The following is a 19,153-nucleotide window of genomic DNA, read 5'->3' on the forward strand; positions in this document are numbered from 1 at the left end:
GAGAATTTGGCAGTAGGTACTATGGGCCTCACAAACGCAGAGCACATGTAACCATGCCAGCCCAGGACCTCCACCTCCGGCTTCTTCAGTTGCAGGATCGTCTGATACCAGCCACCCTGATGAAACTGATGGGTTTGCTGATGAAACTATAGGTTTGCACAACCAGTCTCTGGGAAGCTCTTCTTCGTGCTCGCCGTATGGTATCTGGGACCAACAGATGCATATCTGTTGGTCCCATATCATATCAGATGCATATCATATAATTGTATTCCCAGTCAAGTGAAAAATGTACTAATTTCCTCATATGAACTGTAACTCAGTAAAGTCTTTGTAATTGTTGTGTTTCTATTTTAGTTCAGTGTACTGGCATGTTGGCACATTGCATCTGCCAATTAAAAAGCCCCAGATACAAATATTCCTTTGTGGATCATTTAGCAAAGTAACATCTAAACACGAGCAGAGCTGGGAGAGAATGGAACAACAACTGACTATAAACACAGAGTGTGATACAATCTGGAACCGCCACATAACACATGAAACAGTGACTCATTGAACACGGAACACAGAAAACACAAACACAAATATCTTGGATGACAATATGGCATCCACTGTTATATCACAGAACTGTACATGAAATAAGACATGCAGTAGAGGGGAGAGAAGAAGATGTGAAGGGTAAAGAGAGAAGGACAGAGGAAAGGAGGGGAGGAGGGGAGAGGAAGATGCCCCAGAGAAAGATTACGCTGTCTGAGCCAATGGACTGAGCACAGACTGCAGCCATCTCCTCAGCACTCACTGCAGCGTAGCTAATGGTTCTGCTCCTTCACATCGGATTCCACCAACAACCAGAGAGATGCACAGGCCAAACAAAGCACTGGCCACATTTAGTGTGATGACTGACAGCAAGTCCAATGTCGTCTTTTAAGTTGCAACGGACCTATTTTAATGTTATACTGTAAATAGCAGATGCTGGTTATATTTGTGGAACTAGCCAAATGTATAATTGGATTGGTTATGCTTTTCTGAGAGAGAGAGTCAATAAAGCCCTTTGAATTGGGGGGTCCAACAGACCTTTCTTTTCGATTAGGAGAATTTAAAGGTGTGTGGAAAATCAGAAACCTGTGGTGAAGGACTCAGTGTTGATTGCTTCAAAGTTATTTGCTCCTTGTTCTTGAAAAAGCACAGGCGTATCAGTGTAAAATGCACTATTGACTCCTAGTAATAACACCGAAAAATCTCCCACACACATTATCTCTCAGTAAAGAGGGCTGGGAATGGCATCGCAATACAGTTCACAGTATTAGACCACTGATAAACACACAAAAACACCATACTACAGTATCTACAACTTCTCATCTCCATACTGCCCCTCCCCTCTCCGTGCCACTCAGCATACTCCCCCTCGCTGAGTGAACACAACGCTGCCCTGTATCCTGACCTAGTGACCTACACACGGATACAAAGGAACCACAACATGGGGGTGGACGATCACAAACCTTGCATCACCCTCTTCTGTGTCTCAAATCCAGACTGTGCTTGAGCTTGCTAAAACATGCGGCAGAGCATTGGCCAATCATAGGCGCTATGTGACAGCCAATCAAGGTTGACTGCCTCTGGATAGTAGCCAATCACAATATGGCTCATTACTCAACTAGACAGGCTTGGGGAGGGCTCCTACAGGAAAATAAATCTGAGCATGCAGTGGAGAGAGGGGGAGGGGGAAAGAGAAAAAGGAGAGGGTGTATGGGGAACAAGAGTCAGTAATGGCTGAGTGAAATATTTTTCAAATGGCACGTTGGATCAGACAATAGAACCTTTTGCAGAAAGGAATTCTTCATGTTTCATGCATATTCAGAATATAGATCATATACATAAAGAGGTGGTCTACTGTTAATTCTTATATCTTTAGACATTGACAGTGCACTGCTTAAAGTAATGTGTATCTTTGTAGATTTGCCATTGAAACCAATTACATATACTTACATGTTCAGGTAGATTTGGTCTTCTTTTTAGCTCTGGAAAATAAATCATTTCTGATCATCAGCATCTGTTGCCATTGTCATGTGATTGTATCACTGTGAAAGAATGGCATAGTGAAAACAAACTGAGTCTGAGTGGATTGTGATCATCATTGATAATAGGTTCTGAGAAGGACCGCTTGGAAAAATTGTCAAAAACTTCAGCCACCCAAGCCATAGACTGTTCCCTTTGCTCCCGCATGGCAAGCGGTACCAGTGCACCAAGTCTGCAACCAACAGGACCCTATACAGTTTCTACCCCCAAGCCATAAGACTAAATAGCTAATCAAATGGCCACTCTGGACTACCTTCATTGACCCTTTTTTACACTAACTTTCATGCACATACACTACATTGGACTCTACCCACACATACTTACAGTGCATTCAGAAAGTATTCAGACCGCTTGACTTTTTCCACATTTTGTTATGTTACAGCCTTATTCTAAAATTGGTTGTTTCTTCCCCGATTCATCAATCTACACACAAGACCCCATAATGACAAAGAAAAAACAGTTTTACATTTTTGGGGGGGAAAATGTATTTTTTTTTTAAAGAAAAAAAGAACTGAAATATTGCATTTACATACATTTTCAGACCCTTTACTCAGTACTTTGTTGAAGCACCTTCGGCAGCGATTACAGCCTCGAGTCTTCTTGGGTGTGACGCTACAAGCTTGGCACACCTGTATTTGGGGAGTTTCTTCCATTCTTCTCTGCAGATCCTCTCAAACTCTGTCAGGTTGGATAGGGAGCGGCGCTGGCTGCACAGCTATTTTCAGGTCTCTCCAAATATGTTCGATCGGGTTCAAGTCCGGGCTCTGTCTGGGCCACTCAAGGACATTCAGACATTTCTCCCCAAAGCCACTTCTGCGTTGTCTTGGCTGTGTGCTTAAGGTCGTTGTCCTGTTGGAAGGTGAACCTTCACCCCAGTCTGAGGTCCTGAGTGCACTGGAGACGGTTTTCATCAAGGATCTTGCTCTACTTTGCTCCATTCATCTTTCCCTCAAACCTGACTAGTCTCTCAGTTCCTGCCACTGAAAAACATTCCCATAGCATGATGCTGCCACCACCATGCTTCACCATAGGGATGGTGCCAGGTTTTCTCCAGACATGACGCTTGGCATTCAGGCCAAAGAGTTCAGTCTTGATTTCATCAAACCAGAGAATCTTGCTTCTCATGGTCTGAAAGTCCTCTAGGTGCCTTTTGGCAAACTCCAAGCAAGCCTTTTACTGGGGAGTGGCTTTCATCTGGCCACTCTACCATAAAGGCCTGATTGGTGGTGCTGCAGAGATGGTTGTCCTTCTGGAATGTTCTCCCATCTCCACAGAGGAACTCTGGAGCTCTGTCAGGGTGACCATTGGGTTCTTGGTCACCTCCCTGACCAAGGCCTTTCTCCCCCGATTGCTCGGTTTGGTTGAGCGGCCAGCTCTAGGAAGAGTCTTGGTGGTTCCAAACTTAATCTGTTTTGTACCCTTCCCCTGATCTGTGGCTCCACACAATCCTGTCTCGGTGCTCTACGGACAATTTATTAAACCTCTCATGGCTTGTTTTTTTCTCTGACATGCACTATCAACTGTGGGACCTTATATAGACTGGTGTGAGACTTTCCAAATCATGTCCAATCAATTGAATTTACCACAGATGGACTACGATCAAGTTGTAGAAACATCTCAAGGATGATCAACGGAAACAGGATGCACCTGAGCTCAATTTCGAGTCTCATAGCAAAGAGTCTGAATACTTATGTAAATAAGGTGTTTCTGTTTTTTATTTTTAACTCTGCATTGTTGGAAAAGGACCTGTAAGTAAGCATTTCACTGTTAGTCTACACCTGTTGTTTACAAAGAATTTCAACTTTAGACAGATAACATTTGAGCTTCAGGTCATGACTTACAGGTCATGTAAAGTCCATTATTCAATAAAAAGATGTGACTTCACTTACTTAATACATCTTGAGCAACTTTAAAGGCATTTTTAAATGACCATTTAACATCAAGATATCTTACAGATTGTACCTACTAGGCTTGTGTTTTGTCAACAGTGTCATTCCTGTACGCCACCAACAGCTAGCTCTCTCACCTCTCGCTGACCTCTGTTGTTCGTAAAACCCCTGCCGCATGTACAACCACGTATTCGAAAATAAGTTTTAAAAAAGAAGCTTGCTTGGGCCCAATTTCATTAAACAGACTTTTTGGGATAGTATCACCCTCTATCAGACATTTTTCTACACACCATCTCCACCAAAATATTATTACTGACGACACCAGCACACTAGATGGCTGTAGTGAGCATACGTATTTTTTGCACTGCAAGTAAAATCCTAGAAATTCACAAATGAAGATGGCGGTGCAAGAGACAGCTGCCCAACTATCCATGGCGCTGAAGGTTCAAGAGTATCCCACTTTGAAGGTTTGAAATGGTTTATTTGAATGAAAATCAAGACTAACCGATCGTGATGGAGGCATGAGTTTAAGATTTGACAAACTAGGCGCTAATTCCTATAATTTGGCTGGCCATTAGCTATAAAGCTAACTAACGTTAACGACGTCAGGCAGGGGCAAGTTGGTTCAAAACAACGGGGCAAATGTTAGATTGAGGTTATGAAAAGACTTGGTCAGATACAACATCCCAATCCAGTAGTTGATTGTCAATTATCGAGAAGATTGGTGGTTATTCGCAAACGTGGTTAGCTAAAAATATACACATTTGCCACGTATCTTATGCTAGCTAGCCAGCTGATACTTGTCGTGTCGGCTAGCTAGCTTTAGCTGGTTCTCTGTCCATATTCCGTGGCGTGTGAAGTCAGCAATTCATCACACTGCACGTGATAACGTTAACATTACTTGGAATTGGATGGCCAGCTCGTGTGTAAATACGTTCTGTCACTGACGCAGATTTGAAAGCTAACACATTTCTAGCTTAGATCAATTTAACTAGTTATTCACGTTTGTTTCCAAATTCACTAGCTGTTAGCTAGTATTGTGTCCCTATGAAATCAACATGCCATGACAAGGATGGTTCCTCACCAGCTGTGTGAAGTACAGCGTCACAAAAATATTCAAGTTAGTCGCAAATCCAAAGCGGCATGAATGCTAGTCAGTTGATCGTTTAGAAAACTGTATAATTGTGGTATTTACGGTCAGTTGACTAGTTCGTAGCTATTGCTAATGTTTTTTTTAAAGCTAGCTAACAAGCGCAGTGTCCTCAAATTTACTACCTCGACAATATGGCTGAGAAGATTCGAGTTTGCGGCAATATCACACTGCGACACTTATTGTTATGTGGCTGCTGCTAGACGGCTGTATGTTTGCTTTCTTAGTCGCCATTTTATCTGAATAGTCGTTGAATTACATTTGGATTGAAAGAGTACTTGTACACCATTTGAGTGGTTGTTACGTTAATTCGCATAATAGGACTGTGATGATTGATATTATCAGAGCTGAGGCCTTAGTAGCTTTGGGACACACTGTCGGGAGTCTGTGTACTGGTTGGATCCCCTGAGTTGTGAATCATTCTGGTGGGTGGCAACGGAAAATAACCCTACCACAATATAACCGGTTTAACCAAATAAACATTTCCTTTCAACAAAAGCATTTGTATAATCTCTTGGAACTCTACTTACCAGGTGAAATTTGACCCTTGCTATGAAATAAACGTCTGAATCCAACTTTTGTCCGACCCACGCCAGATTTAGCTGTAGGAAGTCTCGCGTGAAGTGCGTGGTCTAATGGCAGCCTTCTAACTCAACGGGAATATGGTGCTGTAAGGACAAAAGTTGGATTCAGACTTTTATTTAATAGCGAGGGACATATTTCACTTTACATCTGGTAAATAGAGGTCCTAGAGATTATACAAATGCTTTTGTTGAAAGGAAATGCTTCTTTGGTGAATCCGGCTATATTGTGGTAGGGTTATTTACCATTGCCAGCCACCAGAACAATGCACAACTCAGGGAGTCCAACCAATATAGACTCCAGATGTCCCAAAACTAAGGCCTTAGGTGGTTGGTTGGAATCTGTTATACATTAAGAACACCTTCCTAATATTGCATATCAGAACACCCTCAATTCGTCGGCGCATGGACTCTACAAGGTGTCTAGTGTTCCACATGGATGCTGGTCCATGTTGACTTGGCTGGATGTCCTTTGGTTGGTGAACCATTCTTGATAAACACAGGAAACAGTTGAGTGGATTTAACAGGTGACATCAATAAGGGATCATAAACTACATTACCAGAAGTATGTGGACACCTGCTTGTCGAACATCATTCTAAAACCACCATGGGCATTAATATGGAATTGGTCCCCCCTTTTCGGCTATAACAGCCTCCACTCTTCTGGGAAGGCTTTCCACTAGATGTTGGAACATTGCTGCGGGGACTTGCTTCCATTCAGCCACTAAGTATTAGTGAGATCGGGCACTGATGTTGGGCGATTAGGCCTGGCTCGCTGTCGGCGTACCAATTCATCCCAAAGGTATTCGATGGGTATTCGACCGATCTTGACAAACCATTTCTGTATGAACCTCGCTTTGTGCACAGGGGCATTATCATGCTGAAAGGGCCTTCCCCAAACTGTTGCCACAAAGTTGGAATCACAGAATTGTCTAAAATGTAATTGTATGCTGTAGCATTAAGATTCCCCTTCACTGAAACTAAGGGGCCTGACCCAAACCATGAAAAACAGCCCCAGACCTTTACAGTTGGCACTATTAGGGCTGTGGAGATCACACAACTTCATCAGCCGGTGATTGTCAAGCAAATAACTGTAGGTCTCATGGTAATTGACCGTTAATTAACATAAACACATTTAGCATCTCCTGGCTTCCACACACTGCCTACAAGCCATTTTAAAAAGTCTAATAAATCCATGTAATATAGCCTACACCTTCATAATAAATCCATTATTTATTTTAGACAGGTCTGAAGACACATGATATGAAGAAAATGTAGTCTATTTCAGAAGAAACAGATAGCATACTCTGCGGGCCGAATTTTATCAGCATATCGATTGCGCAACCAGGGGTGGAAAGACCCTGGATCATTGTTACTCTAACTTCCGCGACGCATATAAGGCCCTGCCCCGCCCCCCTTTCGGAAAAGCTGACCACGACTCCATTTTGTTGATCCCTGCCTACAGACAGAAACTAAAACAAGAAGCTCCCACGCTGAGGTCTGTCCAACGCTGGTCCGACCAAGCTGACTCCACACTCCAAGACTGCTTCCATCACGTGGACTGGGAGATGTTTCGTATTGCGTCAGACAACAACATTGACGAATACGCTGATACGGTGTGCGAGTTCATTAGAACGTGCGTTGAAGATGTCGTTCCCATAGCAACGATTAAAACATTCCCTAACCAGAAACCGTGGATTGATGGCAGCATTCGTGTGAAACTAAAGGCACGAACCACTGCTTTTAATCAGGGCAAGGTGTCTGGTAACATGACTGAATACAAACAGTGCAGCTATTCCCTCCGCAAGGCTATCAAACAAGCTAAGCGCCAGTACAGAGACAAAGTAGAATCTCAATTCAACGGCTCAGACACAAGAGGTATGTGGCAGGGTCTACAGTCAATCACGGACTACAGGAAGAAACCCAGCCCAGTCACGGACCAGGATGTCTTGCTCCCAGGCAGACTAAATAACTTTTTGCCCGCTTTGAGGACAATACAGTGCCACTGACACGGCCTGCAACGGAAACATGCGGTCTCTCCTTCACTGCAGCCGAAGTGAGTAAGACATTTAAACGTGTTAACCCTCGCAAGGCTGCAGGCCCAGACGGCATCCCCAGCCGCGCCCTCAGAGCATGCGCAGACCAGCTGGCCGGTGTGTTTACGGACATATTCAATCAATCCCTATACCAGTCTGCTGTTCCCACATGCTTCAAGAGGGCCACCATTGTTCCTGTTCCAAGAAAGCTAAGGTAACTGAGCTAAACGACTACCGCCCCGTAGCACTCACATCCGTCATCATGAAGTGCTTTGAGAGACTAGTCAAGGACCATATCACCTCCACCCTACCTGACACCCTTGACCCACTCCAATTTGCTTACCGCCCAAATAGGTCCACAGACGATGCAATCTCAACCACACTGCACACTGCCCTAACCCATCTGGACAAGAGGAATACCTATGTGAGAATGCTGTTCATCGACTACAGCCCGGCATTCAACACCATAGTACCCTCCAAGCTCGTCATCAAGCTCGAGACCCTGGGTCTCGACCCCGCCCTGTGCAACTGGGTACTGGACTTCCTGACGGGCCGCCCCCAGGTGGTGAGGGTAGGCAACAACATCTCCTCCCCGCTGATCCTCAACACTGGGGCCCCACAAGGGTGCGTTCTGAGCCCTCTCCTGTACTCCCTGTTCACCCACGACTGCGTGGCCATGCACGCCTCCAACTCAATCATCAAGTTTGCGGACGACACAACAGTGGTAGGCTTGATTACCAACAACGACGAGACGGCCTACAGGGAGGAGGTGAGGGCCCTCGGAGTGTGGTGTCAGGAAAATAACCTCACACTCAACGTCAACAAAACTAAGGAGATGATTGTGGACTTCAGGAAACAGCAGAGGGAACACCCCCACCCACATCGATGGAACAGTAGTGGAGAGGGTAGCAAGTTTTAAGTTCCTCGGCATACACATCACAGACAAACTGAATTGGTCCACTCACACAGACAGCATCGTGAGGAAGGCGCAGCAGCGCCTCTTCAACCTCAGGAGGCTGAAGAAATTCGGCTTGTCACCAAAAGCACTCACAAACTTCTACAGATGCACAATCGAGAGCATCCTGGCGGGCTGTATCACCGCCTGGTATGGCAACTGCACCGCCCTCAACCGTAAGGCTCTCCAGAGGGTAATGAGGTCTGCACAACGCATCACCGGGGGCAAACTACCTGCCCTCCAGGACACCTACACCACCCGATGCTACAGGAAGGCCATAAAGATCATCAAGGACATCAACCACCCGAGCCACTGCCTGTTCACCCCGCTGCCATCCAGAAGGCGAGGTCAGTACAGGTGCATCAAAGCTGGGACCGAGAGACTGAAAAACAGCTTCTATCTCAAGGCCATCAGACTGTTAAACAGCCACCACTAACATTGAGTGGCTACTGCCAACACACTGTCAATGACACTGACTCTACTCCAGCCACTTTAATCATGGGAATTGATGGGAAATGATGTAAATGTATCGCTAGCCACTTTAAACAATGCTACCTTATATAATGTTACTTACCCTACATTGTTCATCTCATATGCATACGTTGATACTGTACTCTATATCATCGACTGCATCCTTATGTAATACATATCACTAGCCACTTTAACTATGCCACTTGGTTTACATACTTATCTCATATGTATATACTGTACTCGATATCATCTACTGTATCTTGCCTATGCTGCTCTGTACCATCACTCATTCATATATCCTTATGTACATATTCTTTATCCCCTTACACTGTGTATGACAGTAGTTTTTTTTGGAATTGTTAGTTAGATTACTTGCTCGTTATTACTGCATTGTCGGAACTAGAAGCACAAGCATTTCGCTACACTCGCATTAACATCTGCTAACCATGTGTATGTGACAAATAAAATTTGATTTGATTTGCTGTGTTGTGCCCTTCTCCCTGAGTGTGCTGCGCAATCCGAAGCGTCTCTCACTCGCATGGCTTTCAGTCATGTGATCAGGTCTTTATCACAGGCTACAAGTGAAGACCGAAACATCAGGGGCGCGCAACTGCGTGTGTCCTTATCCAATTCAAAGGTGCACATTGAAGATATTGGAAGAACTGTCCACATTTACTTTATCAGCCAACAAGATGAGTAGGCCTAACAAACAGCAAAAGCACTAGCCTATGTCAATCTACTATCCCACATAGCACTGAAGTCGACCTATTCTGTGCAATAAATAAATATTCCGAACATAGGGTTAGGCTATTTCTTCACATGGTAGTAAGCATGAATATTCCATTAGCGGAAAACACCATTATCAAAAGTGACCGCAAATACATTTATGCATGTAATGCTTTTATTATAAAGGTGCATTTTTAATGGTGAAAATGATATTTCCCAAATTTGAAACTCACGCGCTGCTTATATATGCCAGTTAGGCAATACACCCCTTGTAAAGCAGGTTAATGTGCTTAATTTTAAGAAGTTATTTGGCCACTTTAGTTGTGATACAAACCTTATTAAAACATAAGCCTGTGGGCTAGGCTACATGAGGTGTGATACAAACCTTATTAAAACATGAGGTGTGCGATTATGATTCGAACAAGTTGCAAAAAAAGGCATTGTTCCTTGGCTGGGCATCATTCACAAGTGATAATATATCATTCACAAGTGATAGGCTAATATTGTCACCCATTAGACTATTCTTGATTTAATCTTGTCTTTACATATACTAAATAATATATGTGTGACATTTTGTTATGATTTAGAATGAACCCTTATTATTCACCTGTATTGAAACGGGCAGCGGGGAACAAAATACATGTCATCTATGCACTTAAATAGAGACTGGAGGATGCTTTTACCCGTGGTTCATTTTCATGCCAGCGAGGTAGTCTATACTCCTGTTGTAAATATAAGCAATGTTCTTAATATTAGGAACGTTGAGAAATAATATTAGCGGCCATCACTCTGTTTTCTCCCGCAATTGCATAGCTTATAAAAATGTTGCGCAAAAGCGTTTTGATTCGATTTTCGAAAACATTTGCATTGATGATGGGGTGATTAGAGGGACAATAGAGTGCTGAGTACCAGGCCGTTAGCAAGTTTGGTAGGCTACTAATGACCAGCAGCATCAGAGCTTGGAGAAGCCTAATTACCTTGACTAAATGGTCATGTGGAATTTGACTGCCTTTATGACTCGTGACCGCCAGTGTGGCTGTAATATGGTCAACGCAACAGCCCTAGGGCACTATGCATTTGGGCAGGTAGCTTTCTCCTGGAATCCGCCAAACTCAGATTCGTCTGTCGTACTGCCAGATGGTGAAGCTTGATTCATCACTCCAGAGAACACGTTTCCACTGCTCCAGAGTCCAATGGCGGCAAGCTTTACACCACTCCAGCTGATTCTTGGCATTGCGCATGGTGATCTTAGGCTTGTGTGCGGCTGCTCGGCCATGGAAACCCATTTATAACAGTACTTACAGTTGACCGGGGCAGCTCTAGCAGGGCAGGAATTTGATGAACTGACTTGTTTGAAAAGTGGTATCGTATGACTGCCACGTTGAATGTATGTCTGAAGATTGCATGGCTGTGTGCTTGACATTATACACCTGTCAGCAACGGGTGTGGCTGAGATAGCCGAATCCACTAATTCGAAGGGATGTACACATACTTCTGTATATATATAGTGTAGTTCTCATCTGGTCAGTCTGTCAAGGAAAAAGCAGATGTTCAAAATGTTTTGTACACTCAACTAGAGGTTATGATCTCAGCAAGTTATGGATCAAATATTTGGAAACTTCAGCCAAATAATGAACCCTAAATGGTCAGAATGGATGACTGAAACCACCTCATGTAGCTTTTGCATTGATCATATGTACAGGTACCATATGAAACTCTGAACAAGCGCTTCAGAGCTGCACAGAAGAACATTGACCGGGAGACGAGTCACGTAACCATGGTGGTGGCAGAGCTGGAGAAGACCCTCAGCAGTTTCCCAGTGGTGGATTCTGTGGTGTCCCTTCTGGATGGGGTGGTGGAGAAGCTCAGTGCCCTGAAGAGGAAGGTAGGTTCAAACAGTTGCCCTCTGAACAGTTAGCATTGAAATGTTGCTGTGCAGAGATTTGTAATGTATTTACAGTACTCCTCGATCAACCCCAGATAGCTTAGCTACCAATATTTCAGCCAGCTTCACATTTGCAAATTTCTTAAGCACTTGTTAAATCTTGTACATGTTTATTGAGCGATTTCAAAAACAATGATTTCTCAACATAAGTTAATCAAAGCAGTAAAATGAAGAGGATCCAGCAGAGCTCAAGTACTACATGCAGTAAGTATAGAACATGTGAATATTGGATAGGCTGCTGAGTCCATCCAGGCGGAGGATGAGAGTGCTAAGCTGTGTAAACGGAGGATTGAACACCTGAAGGAACACAGCAGCGACCAGCCAGTGGGCGTCAATGTCTGGAAGAAGAAACGAATGGACCGCATGATGGTAGAACACTTGCTGCGGTGTGGCTATTACAACACAGCGGTCAAACTGGCACGGCAAAGTGGCATTGAGGTGCGTCCCACTTCTCTTCGTCAATATGCATACAAGATTACGTGGATACTACTTATAGTTTCTTATCCTTTACAGTAAAAGACTTTGGTAGTATCTCCAATGGCTGCTAGTATTGTAATTGTTTAGAGAACTACATTTTCTGTGCTGTCTCTATTTCACATGACCCCTCTTTCTCCCTGTCCTTCAGGACCTGGTCAACATTGAGATGTTCCTCACAGCCAAAGAGGTGGAGGAGTCGCTAGAGCGACAGGAAACCGCCACCTGTTTGGCCTGGTGTCATGACAACAAATCACGCCTCCGCAAGATGAAGGTAAGGCAGGAGATTATGCCATGTCTGTTAGTAGATCAGGATGTCTCGTACATTATATGTACATATTAACTCATTGATGCTTCTCCTTCCAGAGCTGTTTGGAGTTTAGTCTGCGAATCCAGGAATTTATCGAGCTCATCCGACAGAACAAGCGCATGGACGCCGTCAGGTAGGAAACCGTTTCTGCTGACATTGCATATCCTGTAATAAAATATTTAGGTTAACATTGAGACATATTTAAAGTTCAAATGAGAACAATCATGATACATGTTTTTCACAGACATGCGCGGAAGCACTTCAGCCAAGCAGAGGGGGGTCAGCTGGATGAGGTGCGGCAGGTGATGGGTATGCTGGCGTTCCCCTCAGACACCCATATCTCCCCTTATAAGGTAATACCATAGTAATGCCTTAGCCTGTAGTGTGCATATTCCTGTGTGTATGTCAAATAGTGTAGGCCTGTTATCAGGTCTGATCGTCTCTTTGTCCGTCAACCCTTGCAGGATCTCCTGGACCCTGCCCGCTGGAAAATGCTGATCCAACAGTTCAGATATGACAACTACAGATTACATCAACTGGGCAACAACTCTGTGTTTACCATCACACTCCAGGCTGGCCTGTCTGCTATCAAAACTCCGTATCTTTTCTGGTCACCGCTCTGTGCTCCTTAGTTTAGCTGTTTCAACCAGTAACATGTGGTGCTCTGTCATCTGCTTGTTTTGGTGATGCACATTGTCTCCTTTTGGTTGTGATGGCCAGGTCTCTCTATAATTACTTATCTAAAACTGCACATCAAATTCAAGGTCTTCAAAATATTTGGCTCAATGTGTTCTGCCAAAGACCTCCAGCTGTTAAGTACTGGAATGTAAAGTGAAAGATAAAGTTTAAGCCCTTAACCTTTCTGCTTCCAGTCAGTGTTATAAGGAGGATGGCACCTCTAAAAACCCTGACTGCCCCGTGTGCAGCAAGTCCCTGAACAAACTGGCCCAGCCCCTGCCCATGGCACACTGTGCCAACTCCCGTCTGGTGTGCAAAATCTCTGGGGAGGTGATGAATGAGAACAACCCACCCATGATGCTGCCCAACGGCTATGTTTACGGATACAACGTGAGTCTCTACATCCCACACATTTCATCTTTACAATGGCAATGGAGTAATTGTTATTATTCATGTTAATCATTTCTCCTTCCTCTAGTCTCTTCTATCCATTCGTCAAGATGACAAGGTGATCTGCCCCAGAACCAAAGAAGTCTTCAGCTTCTCCCAAGCTGAGAAGGTGTACATCATGTGATGTGATGGATACACCTTGACTATGACCAGCGGGTCCAGTCTGAGTGCAGTGGATCCCCCAGCAGAACCTCTAGCCACTGCCCCAATGGCAATGCTCCACCATGTGACTGAGCCGAAATCACCCCACAGCCCAGCTACCGACCTCTCGACCTGCCCGAACTGCCTCTCACTATGGAGAATAGTCCCAAATCACCTTGGGCAGATTTGTGAAATTAGACTAATTAACAAACTTTTGTTTTTAAAGTGTTGATGTTTTGACTTTTATTTTAACCTAGAGTCCAACCGGTAGTGTGGCACGTTAAAACTCTGTATTGCTCCAATATCATAACAGGAGCATCTGCCCTTTACCTTAGTTAAACCAGACTTACTTCAGATTTACAGGCTGACCACATTGGTGTTTGCGTCATAATGGCACTAATTTTATGATGCGCACAAGTTACATCATTTCTATGTAGCCATGTTGGGGGAATAAATATAAATACTTTGAAATTGGTCATCTTGTGTTTGTCCCCCTGTGAAATCTGTGATTGCAGATCTGGGACGATACACTCCATCTTGTAAATACTAGAGAATTGATCATTTGTGTATAGATTCAGGTCTCTCAAAATGTTAATGAGAAACATTTTAAGAACTCCATAGACCTTCCACTGATCAGGTGTGAACAAGCACACTGTTGTTGCTTCAGGTACTTCATGGCAACCTTGTACACTGACCTAAAGTATACTCCGTACACTTTTGAGGAGCATAGTGGATTTGTGTCTTGCAAGGGAACATGCCAGGTCTTCTCACCACCTGAAGAAGACTTGACAAGTGGTCCAACATAGAGCTTACAAAATACTTATCTTTTCCAGTGTTTTGTAATAACCAGTGGTCTTCCTAGTTTGTGTGTGTGAAGATTGGAGATGCATAATCATTTCCGCACCCACAAATGGATGGGTTGATTCATCACTTTTTATATTGATTTAGTTATACAACTCTGATATAGCCAATCCAAAATACTCAATTATTCTATCTTTAGTTTCATATTTTTCAATGATGAACATTGTGCATTGTAATTAAAGAGGATAATTATAATTTTTTTTGCTCTTCATTTTTTATGATCTAGTGCTGATTTTTAAGACATTTTGTATGACTAACGCAAATTGCTGCAGATTTCACAAGGGGCTACAGTTGGTCCAAATTGTTCCTTGAGATTACAGAGGGTAATCTTAACATATGTTTCAGTACCTACCATCTATCCCACCTTTTTTTCATCTTGGCTGGTTGCTTCTGAACTGTTTAGTATTGTTATTGTGGAGAGACCGTTTAGAAACTGAGCATGCATGTTTATATTGGTAGGATAGATTGATTGTTCAAAAACGATTGCTGATAAAAGAACTCAAATTGGTTCCGGTCTTTCTTTCCACCCAACACATCTCCATAAACATTGGTGTGCTACTTTATCAGACTGAATATGATAGTGAGTGGTGAGTAAGTTGTTTGATCCATGGAATATATGTAGTCTGAGAATGGAGCACGGACATTGATTGTCCTTATAGTATTAATATTCCTACTATTAAAGAATGGTCATTTATGACAATTGGGTTGACTGTTTAACGAACCACATGGAAACGTAATGTCAACGGGTTGAACCATTGAAAGTAATAGATTATGGAATGAACACATTAAGTTGCCAAAACGTTCTCGAACGTTGCAGATAGTAAAGCCATAATTAGAGCCTACAGGATTTCTTGTATAGAGGCATGTTTGCTATACATAATACATTTCTATCTGAACGTTCCAAAACGTGTTACAGAGCTTCTACACCCAGAGGCGCAACATCGCGAGACATCCGTGAACGCTTGCTAAACACACCCAAGCCAGAGTTTGGGGTTTGAGAAGTCAATGAGAGAAAGTGGAACATTCTTCCTTATTTGTCAATTTTCTCTCAATCTGAAGCAAAACCTAGATTCGAGCCAAAGTCGTAAGTAGTTGAACATTGTATTACTCCAACCAGGTGAAAGTGACAAACTGACACGTTTTCATTTTCGTCAAATCAAGTATATCGAAGGAAGCCAACGTCGCCATCACATCGCATACAACTGTGATCGGGGATATCTATTGGAAAAACAGTTTCTGCCTATCTTCATACCAAATCATTTGTATAACTAAACCAATGGGAACAAATTAGTCATAGAACAGAACAAGCAAGGTTGCCAGAGCCAAGCACGAGCTAGCGAGATCCTATTGGCGCGTTTTAGCCTATATCTGCATATTTCCGTTAGGGAACGCCTCCTTTGTCAAGGGCGCGTGTGCAATTCGCCTTTGTACTCCTAAACTTTTGCAAAGGGTAGTCAACAAAACTTACTAAACGCAGTGTAAACGCGAAGCCGATGCTTCACATTTATACTTCCGGTCAAATATCTGTCTCATTGTTCAATCTGTGTTCATACGTACTGTATTTGGGTGTGTCCTTCTTTTCTTCAATGATATTTTGTGGCGGATGGCATCCAATATGTTGCATTTTACCGCCACCAACTGGACTGGTGTATAAATCCATTATACTTTGTGACACAAAATGAGGAAGAAACTTACCCTACCCTTATTAAAAATCCTCCACCCTATTCCACTAATATTAACCCGTTATGGTCCTACACCAGGCAAACGGACACCACCACTCAACACACCCTATAACTTCTGAAGTCAGAACTCCAGTCATTCCAATAAAAGTTATAAGATGATCTTCAAGAATAGGATTTGAGAATATGGAAGTATAGATTAGCCAAATTGTTTTACCTGAGCATGACCCCAAAACTACGGACTTATTCGCCATTTTGTTGTCATGGACGACTGATTGGGCTCATTGATTCAAGTTGAAAAATCAATGCTGCGCTCATGGAATGGCATGTTTTGAGCACTACTGAAAAGTGCTATTTACATGTGTAAAATGAATGCCATATGCTACATTTGCTATAGGCCTATTGTTTACCTTTTAGTTGTCGACACTTTGATACCTTAAAAATATGCAGCTGTTTAAAAGGCAAATCCACAGGTATAATAATAACAAAACGCCAACCCGGCGTCTGTTTTGGTAAAAAACTGATGGGCCTGGAGAAATGTAACCACTCAGATTAATAGACAGAGCTATGGATGCAAGGACTGACCATCCATGATATCAGCATGATAATTTTAACCATGTTATGAGGCTATACAGTGTTTGTTACACTGTATAGTGTACATGCTTATATTTTGGGTTCTGGGAGTGTGACAGTTGAACTCAACTCATGAGGCATTTATAAGTTACATTCTTCAAGAATCAATGTATATATATATATATATATATATATATATATATATATATATATGTATACCAAATATGAATGTAACAACTACAGATTGTCCCTTTAAGTAAATCAAAAGTGTGCAAGTTTGAGCATGTGTCCATTAGGCCAATGGATTTTTTTTTTATCAGCATCAATTTTTTTATTTTACCTTTATTTTACTAGGCAAGTCAGTTAAGAACAAATTCTTATTTTCAATGACAGCCTAGGAACAGTGGGTTAACTGCCTGTTCAGGGGCAGAACAACAGATACCTTGTACCTTGTCAGCTCGGGGATTTGAACTTGCAACCTTTCGGTTACTAGTCCAACGCTCTAACCACTAGGCCTCCCTGCCGCCCCATTCAATAGGCTTGGGTCCACATTATTCAGCAGATGAAGAGGGCTTTTTTAAAAACAAAACAATGATTGATAGGCAGCTTAAACTTCTTGAAATGAACCATTGTTGGGTTCAAATACACATTTAGATTTGTGAACAGCCGTCCACAACAACCACAATCTGTAAGGCGCTAATTGCTAAATGAGAGAGCAGCAGTGTGATTCGTATAAATTCACTAAGTAGATATCAATAATAAGCAGTGGTGTAATGTACTTAACAATACTTTAAAGTACTACTTAAGTAGTTTAGGTGGATATCTGTACTTTACTATTTATATTTTTGGAAACTTTTACTTCACTACATTCCTAAATAAAACTATGTACTTTCCACTCCATACATTTCCCTGACACCCAAAAGTACTCGTCACACACTTATCAAGAGAACATCCCTACTGCCTCTGATCTGGCGAACTCACTAAACACAAATGCTTTGTTTGTAGATTATGTTGGAATGTGCCCCTGGCTATCCGTAAATAAAATAAAAACAAGAAAATTGTTCCATCTGGCTTGTTTAATATAAGGAAGTTTAAATGATTTATACTTTTACTTTTGATACTTAAGTACATTTAAAACCAAATACTTTTAGACTTTTACAAAAGTAGTACTTTACTGGGTGCACTTTTACTTGAGTAATTTTCTATTAAGGTATCTTTACTTTTACTCAAGTATGACAATTGAGTACTTTTCCCACCACTAATAATTTGTGATATCCGTATCGCCGAAGACTACACCATGCTGTCATCCTTACCTCCAAACGTTTATTCAAATTTGATCGTCTTTGGAAGCCGACAGAAGTCGCAACATTGGAAGACCTAGCTAGGACTGTAGCCTACAAAAGCCTATTGCTGCTCTTTTCCCGCGATCCATCAAATACATTTGGTGTGTCATCATAGTGGTCAATGACTTGTGGTCAGACTCGCTCAGGTGGAACAAACTTAAATTTGCGCCCTTTTTCAATGTTGATTTGAATGTAATTGAGAAAACAAAGAAGTTTCAAAGATTGTTTTTCGCAAACATCCTCTCTGAATTTAAAAGTAATCCTCGAAGTAATGATCTAGTTTTTCAAAAGCATCTAATCTGATAACAATGTTTTTGCTCCACGTTCCATTACGTTCCATTCCTGCAGTACAGTTGATAACCATTGTTATGAACGCTAAAACAACCTGAAGCATCTATCATAGTGATCCTCTCGGGATATTGTGTCCTACTGAAGGCGCAGAAAATTCCTGACCGGAAGTCACTGTGTTTTGTTTGAAGCAGCTGATTGGCTAGGGCTGGGCGACGCATGCTCAGCATGACAGGCATTCAGGAAGAACTAGCTAGCTGTGTTTGCTACAGACCTTTCTACAGTAGCTCGGAGACCAGATACTGTAGCAGCCAGCAGTCTTTCATAAGCTCACAATTATGAATTATGATTAAATACGACTGTCGTGAATTCGTCATAAAATATTTTGAAAGGAAATCTATGTGGACGTACTGTACTGGAGTTAGTATGTGTCTTGCTCGTGAAGTAGTCTTTGTCTACGTATTTGCCAGCTAGCATATAGCTAGTTTATTTTATCTAGTCTCTTTAAATGCCATTAGCTACCACTTTAA

The 19,153-nt window shown here is 42.4% G+C and overlaps 3 protein-coding genes across 7 annotated transcripts in view; 2 read left to right on the top strand and 1 right to left on the bottom strand.

Moving 5' to 3' along the window:
• Positions 1–5,711, bottom strand: part of LOC112256011 (C-terminal-binding protein 1) — a 20,279-nt gene extending 14,568 nt beyond the window's left edge. The window contains exons 1-2 of one of the 2 annotated variants that reach the window (XM_024428933.2): positions 5,643–5,711; positions 1,984–2,015 (exon numbers count right to left, since the gene is read on the bottom strand). Coding sequence is in view for 1 of the 2 variants with exons in the window: in XM_042325895.1 (XP_042181829.1) it covers positions 1,497–1,503 (7 nt within the window). In the remaining variant the exon portion in view is untranslated. Of the gene's footprint in view, positions 1–1,496; positions 1,691–1,983; positions 2,024–5,642 lie in introns of those variants that run through there. The other variant, XM_042325895.1, reaches the window with a different exon arrangement.
• LOC112256012 (macrophage erythroblast attacher, E3 ubiquitin ligase) lies at positions 4,276–15,248 on the top strand. The gene is made up of 9 exons (XM_024428936.2): positions 4,276–4,429; positions 11,584–11,766; positions 12,061–12,264; positions 12,452–12,574; positions 12,667–12,743; positions 12,855–12,963; positions 13,075–13,208; positions 13,483–13,678; positions 13,767–15,248. The coding sequence occupies exons 1-9, from the start codon at positions 4,355–4,357 to the stop codon at positions 13,860–13,862; spliced, it is 1,197 nt and encodes a 398-aa protein (XP_024284704.1). The 5' UTR covers positions 4,276–4,354; the 3' UTR covers positions 13,863–15,248.
• Positions 15,249–15,718: 470 nt separating this feature from the next.
• uvssa (UV-stimulated scaffold protein A) overlaps positions 15,719–19,153 on the top strand; it is a 31,216-nt gene continuing 27,781 nt past the window's right edge. The window contains exon 1 of one of the 4 annotated variants that reach the window (XM_042325894.1): positions 15,719–15,824. The gene's annotated coding sequence lies outside the window, so the exon portion shown is untranslated. Of the gene's footprint in view, positions 15,825–18,856; positions 19,048–19,153 lie in introns of those variants that run through there. The other 3 variants (XM_024428930.2, XM_024428927.2, XM_024428928.2) reach the window with 3 other exon arrangements.

The sequence above is a fragment of the Oncorhynchus tshawytscha genome, linkage group LG08, assembly GCF_018296145.1.
Source record: "Oncorhynchus tshawytscha isolate Ot180627B linkage group LG08, Otsh_v2.0, whole genome shotgun sequence".
In the NCBI taxonomy this organism is placed as follows: domain Eukaryota; kingdom Metazoa; phylum Chordata; class Actinopteri; order Salmoniformes; family Salmonidae; genus Oncorhynchus; species Oncorhynchus tshawytscha.

Coding starts and splice junctions, on each gene's coding strand:
- LOC112256012 (XM_024428936.2), top strand. CDS start 4,355: ATGAAGATGGCGGTGCAAGAGACAGCTGCCCAACTATCCATGGCGCTG. Junction 12,575..12,666: donor CACGCCTCCGCAAGATGAAG/GTAAGGCAGGAG, acceptor TTCTCCTTCCAG/AGCTGTTTGGAGTTTAGTCT. Junction 13,209..13,482: donor CTGTCTGCTATCAAAACTCC/GTATCTTTTCTG, acceptor TTCTGCTTCCAG/TCAGTGTTATAAGGAGGATG.